General features: G+C 44.5%; 2 protein-coding genes across 6 annotated transcripts in view; one reads left to right on the top strand and one right to left on the bottom strand.

Annotated features, from left to right (window-relative positions):
* The window catches only part of EZH2 (enhancer of zeste 2 polycomb repressive complex 2 subunit), a 29,846-nt gene extending 26,157 nt beyond the window's left edge, over nucleotides 1-3,689 (top strand). For all 5 annotated transcript variants that reach the window (XM_009706524.1, XM_009706521.1, XM_009706520.1 and 2 more), the window contains 5 exons: nucleotides 748-843; nucleotides 1,465-1,546; nucleotides 2,328-2,408; nucleotides 2,524-2,608; nucleotides 3,345-3,689. In XM_009706524.1, the coding sequence (XP_009704826.1) occupies nucleotides 748-843; nucleotides 1,465-1,546; nucleotides 2,328-2,408; nucleotides 2,524-2,608; nucleotides 3,345-3,405 (405 nt within the window). In that variant the 3' untranslated portion in view covers nucleotides 3,406-3,689. The remainder of the gene's footprint in view (nucleotides 1-747; nucleotides 844-1,464; nucleotides 1,547-2,327; nucleotides 2,409-2,523; nucleotides 2,609-3,344) is intronic.
* A 2,234-nt stretch (nucleotides 3,690-5,923) lies between these two features.
* Nucleotides 5,924-8,770, bottom strand: LOC104166553 (cullin-1-like). The gene is made up of 3 exons (XM_009706518.1): nucleotides 8,659-8,770; nucleotides 7,367-7,480; nucleotides 5,924-6,554 (listed from the first exon to the last, which is right to left on the bottom strand). The coding sequence occupies exons 1-3, from the start codon at nucleotides 8,731-8,733 to the stop codon at nucleotides 6,474-6,476; spliced, it is 270 nt and encodes an 89-aa protein (XP_009704820.1). The 5' UTR covers nucleotides 8,734-8,770; the 3' UTR covers nucleotides 5,924-6,473.
* Between the last annotated feature and the right edge of the window lie 36 nt (nucleotides 8,771-8,806).

Here is an 8,806-nt window from a genome sequence, read left to right as displayed (position 1 = left end):
GTGACTCCCCCCCCCCCTTGGGGAGCCTGTTCCAATGCCTAATGACTCTTACAGTGAAGTTCTTCCTAATATCCAACCTGAACCTCCCGTGGTGCAACTTGAGACCATTTCCTCTTGTCTGTCGCTAGTTACTGGGGAGAAGAGACCGACCCCCACCTCACTACACCCTCCTTTCAGGTCATTGTAGAGGGCGATCAGGTCTCCTCTCAGCCTCCTCGTCTCCAGACTAAACAACCCCAGCTCCCTCAGCCGCTCCTCGTAAGACTTTTTCTCCAGGCCCTTCACCAGCTTTGTCGCTCTCCTCTGGACATGCTCCAGCAGCTCAATGTCCTTCTTGTAGATGTTGCGAAAGCCCATGTAGCTCTGTTAAATAAATAAACCAAGGTTTATTTCTGCTCTGGAACATCTTCACCAGTTCAGTTGAATACTGTGCTAACCAGTCATGGGCTCCTGTCTGCAGACCTTCCTCGTTTGAAGTCCTTAATGTATCTGTTTTTATGTAGCACCTTCATTTCAAGGTTAAACTAAAATTTTTATTGGTTTTCAAGTACTTCACGTGGTTGTTCTTTCACATACAACTTCTGATCCACAAGCTGGAATTTCAGTGTGCAGTTGATAGTTAGAAGAATCCATGTTTGTCTTCTCTCCTGGAGTCCCAGCGTACATTTCATTAAGTGATACAATTCAAAACAGAAACTAAATCCAAGCCAGGCAAGTCTAAACTCTCTTGTTTTTTCTCTCCCACAGCACTTGCTGTTGGCACCCTCAGATGTGGCCGGCTGGGGAATCTTCATCAAAGATCCTGTACAGAAGAATGAATTCATCTCTGAATACTGTGGTGAGGTAAGGATGGAGAATGCTGGTTATGTATGAGCTTAATTGGTGAAGTCGAGTGTTGGCCAGGGACCAAGAGATTATCTTTAACTTGGTATTGTGTTCAGACCGAGCGATGTGATTGACGAAGCATACAGCTACTGCTGTCAGAGGCTCCAAACCCAGGAGCTAGATGGTTGCAATGTCACAAAAAAATTGATGGAGGTTCTTGTGAGGAAAAAAAGGCCATTCTAGCCTCTCAATCTTAGATGTAATTTCAATTCAGACGTGCCTGGAATGTTATGCAAAATCATTTAGTATCGTACTAAAATCCAGTAGGCACTTTCACTGAATTATATTCTATAGTAATAAAACCCTGAATCAGGTCTGCAGTCTTGATTTTGAGATGAGAAGCAATTCTTGCTTTCCTTCTGCTCTGAAAGAACTTATTTAGGCTAAGAGCAAACCACGGTGGTTTGATAAGCGCAGAATGCTTGCTGAAAGAGTACTTGATGATTAGGAATATTTTCAGTCCCAGAGAATAAAAAAAACCCCACCTTTCTTTCAGAATGTCTGGGGGTTTATGACCTTAAGCTGCTATGGTTACAAAAGGGAAGAGGTGGTCTCTCTTACAAGTACTATTTCTTTCAGATTATTTCTCAGGATGAGGCAGACAGAAGAGGAAAAGTATACGACAAATACATGTGCAGCTTTCTGTTTAACTTGAATAATGGTACGTATGTGACTAGTCACAACACTTGCAGCAGAAATGAAATATGTACGCTTACCATTTTGTTCAGCTCTAGTCTTTTGCAGGCAGAAATTTTTTCTTCTGCACATTTTTTCCTAGCGATGTGCGGATTCCTAACATTGATAGCTAGTGTTTTTTTTTCCTAAATGCTCGTCAACTAGATAGTAGCGATGGGGCCTATTACACAAGCCAACTATACGAGATGAGTTGAGTAGAAGTAGAATTTCATGGAGTAAAATTACGTGCAAGCATGAAGTAGCCTAAAGAATTGAAAAGGCTTCCTAGGTGTTGTCTGAAATAATTTTACTGTGACGTACATTAGCAGTAAGTTACGATGGTAATTTTGTGGCGGGGAAACAAAAGCCACATGCAGGTATGTGGCATGTGGCTACTGCCACTTCAAGAGAAAAATGCAGACACCATCAAGCGTGAAATACTAGAAAATACTTGAAAGGAGGAAGAAAAGCTGCTTTATGGCAGTGTTGACTTAGCGTATTTATGGAGCTTGTCCTTGTGGAATAAAGGTAGAGAAGCTAAGGTAGTGCCACGGCGGCAGGGGATAAAGGGGAGGCAGAGGGGGTTTTTAATATGCGGCATCTTGCAGAACAATAAAGCCAGCTCCTCCCTGTGGGAAGCTGAGCAGTTAGTTATCTTTTCCAGCTGCTAAAATCCAAGCACACCTGGTATTAAACACAAAATTCTGCTTGTAGGTGACCTGTCTGTCATTTGTGCATTTTGGTTCTTTTTTTTTCCCCCCCTCCAGATTTTGTGGTTGATGCGACGCGCAAGGGCAACAAAATTAGATTTGCAAACCATTCAGTAAATCCCAACTGCTATGCAAAAGGTAAGTTTTAAATTTACTTGCTTTTAGCACTGTCTGAAATGTTGCGGGATACTTATTTAGAATACACATTTTAACACAAATACTGATAACATAAGTTTAAATTTCTTTTAAACAGTTATGATGGTTAATGGCGATCACAGAATAGGAATATTTGCTAAAAGAGCCATTCAGACTGGTGAAGAACTGTTCTTTGACTACAGGTTGGTAGATGGATTTTTTAATTTCTTCCTAGCTCCTAATTAATTACTGCACCTGCCTCCTTACCACCTGAGGTTGCAGCAGCTGAGCCGCAGTCCCCTTGCATTTCTCTTTAAGCCAGCTCCCGTAGTTAAGCTTCACTTGAGCAAAGCAGCTGGTTAAGAGCCTTGCGAACTTGGAACAGCAGCCTGTATAGAGACGAGTTGAGTGACAAAACAGGGACCGACCTGCACAACTTTTCCAGGCAGACCTGCATATTAAACTTTATCTGGCAGGATTCCCTAGCTACCGGTACAGGTTGTCTCTCCCATCACTCAGAAACAGGCAAGAAATATTCCGGTGTTACGACAGAGAAGGGCTTGCTAAGATTGTCTTCACGCTTCCCTCTAAAATCACCTCGCATGAAGAAAACCGAGCTGTGCGGTGCTCGCATGGTGTAAGTCAACCTTGCGAAATGCAGTTCCTTTCCGCTGGCTACAATGACCTTCAGCACTGTGAGATTTAAGGGGAAAAGGGGGGAATTTTAGCGTTTTGTTTCCTCTTGGTCAAACTCCTCTAGAAGCAGTTCCTTGAGGGGCCAGCATAGTTCTGCATCTGCAGAGTCACACAAGGCCCCAGTGGTGAGGAAAGGCTGGGAAATCTGGGAGTGTTCCAGGCTGTGGTGCTGGGAACAACACAGCTGAAATGTTGGGTGTTACTGGTTTTTAGTTTTGGTTTTATTTTTTTTTTAAATTTCAGATATAGCCAAGCTGATGCCCTTAAGTATGTGGGCATTGAAAGAGAAATGGAAATCCCTTGACACCAGCTACCTCTTCTTTTAAACAAACAGCTGCCTTATCTTCAGGAATTTCTAGTACTGTGGGCAATTTTAGAAAAATAAAAATGATGCAATTTGAAATTCTGTATTTGCAAAGTACTGTAACAGTAATTTATAGTAACAAATTTTAAAAAAAAACACAACTTTTTATTGCCTTCTCACCAGCTGCAAAGTGTTTTGTACCTATGAACTTTTGCAATAATGTGGTGTGGTACATGTTTCAACCTTGAATAAAGGATACTTGAACTTCTTCATTTTTACTGGAACCGAGTTGCACTTTTGTGTCAGCCCCTTGAGGAAGCAACAGGAATAATTCAGCTTCCGAGCAAAGGTAACTCCACACTTGTCTACTCCTGTTGCTGTTACTTCAGGTCACGTTTAAGAGTAGTGTGAAGATGTAAACAGTGTAGGAGCTGTCAGTCAGGCCAATTCTGGAACTTCAGCACAGAGCACCCCAGTAAAACAGTTTTAATGGGCCCTTGGCGTGAAGCTACAGTCACATTCTCTAAAGCGTGGGTTGCAGCTTAGAAACTCCTACAGCCTCATCACAATATCCACTGCACTTCATTTTTTAAAAGTTTCTCTCTACTTTTGCTAAGCCTCAGCAGTCCCAGGGGCTGTCTGCTAGCAGTAGATGCACTTAATGGGAGGGGAAAAGGGTTCCCCCTAAAAACCAAACCAAAACAAAAACCCAACCACAACCAGAGCAGCTGTGACTTCTGGGACAAACCCTACTCTGAGGAGCAGTTTGTGGTACAAGGTTTGCCTCTATTGTCTCCCTCTTTGTTAAAGGCAATGCAGGTGCTGTGGATCTCCTCCCTCTGTTCACTCAGTGGGGAGCTGAGGAGACATTAGCATCACTTTTGGTAAGGGAACCAGCAGCCATTTTCCAAGAAGCTGGACCCCTCAACTGCAGCTTCTCTGAAGCAACAAACCGAACCATGACTGCAGCAGTAATTACACAATCACACACACCTTTCTTTTTCTGCATCCCTTGTTTAGCTGTAAGCACTCACTATTTTGCTTATTGGTGCAGTTACTATCTCTTACTACAAATTTTTTTATAGATCTGTTTTTATCCAAAATGGTTTAGGTTGCAGCTGTTGTCTGAGTCTTGTATGGGGCTACCAGGTTCATTTGTCATTTGCCAGCTGAGCACGAACGCTGCAGCCTCATGCTGGATTGAAGGGGATGCTCCAGTCAAAACAGCTGGGGCGAGAGGGCAGGCACCGGGACGCGCTGCTGCAAAACTGATCTCAAGAGCCACGGCCCTTCGGTGCTGGGCAGACTCCAGCTCCTGGGCCCTGCTCAGCAAAAGCCAGCGCAGCTCTGCCTGCTGCCGCCCTCGCCCCGACAGCCGCCTCCGTGGGGGCCGGAGTGAGAACCATCCCTGGGCCTGCTTTTCTGTCACCACCCCACTCTGCCCTCCTGCTACAACCACCCACGGGCACCAACTGGCTGCACAAGGGTTTACAAACACAAAGCATCTTAAAAACAACCAACCCCCAAACAAAAAAAAGCCAGCACAGAAAGCAGCACAAGCTCCACTCTTCTAAATTTCAAAAAGCAATTTGAAAACCGAACGGCAAAGATGCTGCTCTTGCCTGCGCTGGCAGTCTTTGGTGCAATTAAAGTTCTTTCAGAATAGCAGTGGCAAGCGGCAACATCTCAAGTGGGGATGAGACTTTTCCCCCCATTTTCCAAACCAGTTTGGATCACGTTGAATACTGCTCTGCAATTTTACTTACTTTTTTTTTTTTTGGTAGGTCTTTTTTTGTAGGTCAGAACTCAATTGTAACCATGAAAAATTAATTTTGCTCAAACACTATCGACACAACACCTGGCTCTCTTCTTCACACCAGAACAAACACTGAACAAATCAACAAATTCTATGGGGGGGGAGTGTTTGGCTGCAGCGGTTGGGTTCTTTTCATCATCAAGAACAGAAAACACAAGTTCCCAAACCAGCGACCACTGAGGCCGGTAGCGTTTTGCTTGTCACGTGGGGAAAGCCAATACCCCCTTCACAGGCAGATAACGAACACAAAACATGGCGAGAACAATGGCACGAAGCCTGGTCAATCAACATATGTGTAGTAACACTCAAAGTTAATTCCCATCACAGGCTGCATTCACGGGAATCAATCTTTAGGAACACACTCAACTTTTCTGTTCTAGTCAAAGAAATGGGCAGCCTAAACCTTACTTAGGGCAGCATTTTGGCAAGTACGATGCATTGTACAGCACACTGCACAGGATTAAAACCAGCTCGGATTTCAGAAGACCAAGCATTGCCACGTATATTCTGCTTATTTTCTGTCCCACGGAGCTTGGGAATTCATCGCAACTTTCTTTTCAAAGTGCAGACATTTCCTCTTAAAAGAGAAACAACGTGCACGTTTGCGCTGATAGATGACAGTTAATTTCTTCAGAGAACAAAATGTGCTTACATCACCAGAAAACAGGGAAAAGGAGGAAAAGCAAAACGACTTTCTATAGCTTTCATAACCATTATACCTTTTATTTACATTAAGAAAGATAAGTCATGAAACTTAAAACAATAAAACCAAATGCAACTTGTACAGAAATCTTTTAATTTTTTTTTTTTATTTATCACACATTAAAAAATGAAACACACTATACAAATGGGTTTTCATAGCAGATTACACATGGGTCCAGTCAGACTCGCTCTCAAAGTGCTGCCAACATTTATAAGTGCCGCCTGGGAGGGCAGCCATTTATCATATGGCCAATGTATTGATTTAAATGCAGTAGCATGCAACCCTTAAAGGAGCAGGGTTTGATTCCTTTCTGTTCTTAAATTAGGTTAAATGGCATTGGTGTCCATATTTACATACTTGAAATGTATCAATCCTGAGCAGTTCTGATGTAAATCTGAGACTGGCTGGTGGGAGTCCTGGTCTCAGTTATTAAAAAGGGAGGTCCAAATGGCAGCAGGGCAGCTGCTATGAAGTTCCGTTGCTTTCATCCTTTCCATCACATACCTATTTGCCGAGTGTCACACAGTCAAGTCATCGCTAATAAAAACGTTAAGCCAAGTAACTGTAGGTGTCCTTCTCGCCATCTACGCGTTCCAAGTACTCCTTCTCAATCAGAATGTCGATGCATTTCTGTGGGAGAAACAAAGCGTAAGGGGTGGGACACGGGCAGAAAAGCCCTCGCTCCGCTTGCTACAAACTCGGTAGGATTTTGGCCGTTCGGTTTCCTGCCCAGAAGAGGACGGAAGCAGGCAAAGAGCACAAACCACGGCGATTCGCTCTCCCGTTCCTGACCGCACCCGAGCGGAGGACTTCACTAATCCACTAAACTGAATGACGCTTACTTGATGCCATTCCCGGGTAGTGACTGGGAGACCAACTGATCATCCGTATGCTGAGCAACTTCATAGTAAGACAGCAAAGAAAGAGTTAAACCGAGACACAGAGTGCTTCGGGTAACGTTAAGGCCTGACTGGATCCAGCTTGCAGCGCTGGTGCCACTTTATGCAACTCCTCTCCGCTGCCTGGTTCCTGCCCCGCTCATCCCCTTGGCTGTGGATGCAACAACCATCAGTGGGACCACTAAAACCGGTGAGGAAACCGTAATTGAATACAAGGAGAAACTGTTCTGTCGAGCCGGCCCACAAGCAGTGGCACACCCACAACTGGAGCAAAGGCCACCGTAAGCTGGCGCTGAGGGGAAACGATGCAATCAAGCTACTGTTTTACCACTGCCAACAACACGAAACGTGCGTATTGCCGTAAGAGAAATACAATTATTTCTGGTTAAAATATTTCCTACTTATTTACAACTCCAAAAATCTGTCCTTACCCATCCCATCTCCTTAGCACCCCTTCTGAACTTAGAAGTGCGTATTGTGTCTGCATATACCCTATATCCTCACCTCCTGGAGTACAGGTTCAGAGACGGGGTTCTCACATACCTTAATTACTGGAACTCGTGGTTTGAACCTCGAGGACAGCTGTGTTAGCACTTCTCCAAGCAGTTGCTGGTGTTTCAGAACCTTCCTCATTTTCATGATTCTCACAATAGCAGCCTGCACAGCAAAGTCAGAAAGGTGTCCTTAGGAGCATTGGACTTCTCCTTCTGGATAAAGCCATTTTACTTCCCTAGCAGATCACATCCGCTCGCGCAGACACAGCATCACAGCAAACCTGAGTACCAGGTTGGGGGAGAAGCGTGCCTACAAACGTCAGCTACTCACGCAGACTTGTAGAACTCAGATTCTACGTAGCATACGGTCATCAGAAGTGGTTCTAACACGTGAATTTTAAGAACTACTCTACTTACGGTCAGTCGTAACAACAGCACCAACTGGAGCCAAAAGCAACGTGAAACTGTATCACAGAAAGCATTCTTTATATATTTCATAGAATCACAGAATGGTTTGGGTTGGAAGGGACCTCAAAGCCCATCCAGTTCCAACCCCCCTGCCATGGGCAGGGACACCTCCCACCAGACCAGGTTGCTCACAGCAGACCAGGTTGCTCAAAGCCCCATCCAGCCTGGCCTTGGACACTTCCAGGGATGGGGCAGCCACAGCTGCTCTGGGCAACCCACTCCACTGCCTCACCACCCTCACTGGGAAGAATTTCTTCCTCATATCTCATCTAAACCTTCCCTCTGCCAGTTTAAAGCCATTGCCCCTTGTCCTATCACTCCATGCCCCTGTAAAAAGTCCCTCTCCAGCTTTCTTGTAGCCCCTTTAGGTACTGGAAGGCTGCTCTAAGGTCTGCCCGGAGCCTTCTCGTCTCCAGGCTGAACAACCCCAACTCTCTCAGCCTGAATTTAACCTTACTGGGACACTCTCTCAGTAGTACCTTTGTATTTCCTTCCCCTGCCTCTTTGTTTCTCACAAACACAAATGAAGCGACAGAAACACACTGCTCAGTTCACGCTCCTCAGGCGTTAGGAGTTTGTCACCCAGGCGAGAGTTCGGGTGAGGGTGCGCATCCATGGAACCCAAACACTCACCAACACGATCTAAGAACAAATGTGAAGAGCAGTGTCCTGTCGTGCCTCTCTACATTTTCTATTACAGACTCCAATCGCCTTTAACAGTATCGTAAAGACTTTTTTAGCTCCCACAGTGCAATGCAATGGCATGTCGTCTTTTAATAAAAATTAAGAAAATGCCAGAGTAAGCTTCATTACAGGATTACGAAGCTGTAGTTCTAAGTTCATAGCATGGCAGCATTCTGCAACACAAGTCACCTGAATCAGTAGTTTCCTATCTTCCTCTATATTTTTGTGTGTAGTTTCTTGCTCCTGCTTCTGTTCAGTTTTCATCGGCACATTGATGTTTACCCTTAATTTTTTGCTGTAAAGAGAAACAGAAGTTAATAAAACAATTAGCCTGTTT

Source organism: Cariama cristata, unplaced genomic scaffold (genome assembly GCF_000690535.1).
Source record: "Cariama cristata isolate BGI_N322 unplaced genomic scaffold, ASM69053v1 scaffold8778, whole genome shotgun sequence".
NCBI classification, from domain to species: Eukaryota; Metazoa; Chordata; class Aves; order Cariamiformes; family Cariamidae; genus Cariama; species Cariama cristata.
The sequence above is the reverse complement of the archived record's forward strand: the minus strand, read 5'-3'. Positions and strand labels throughout refer to the sequence as shown.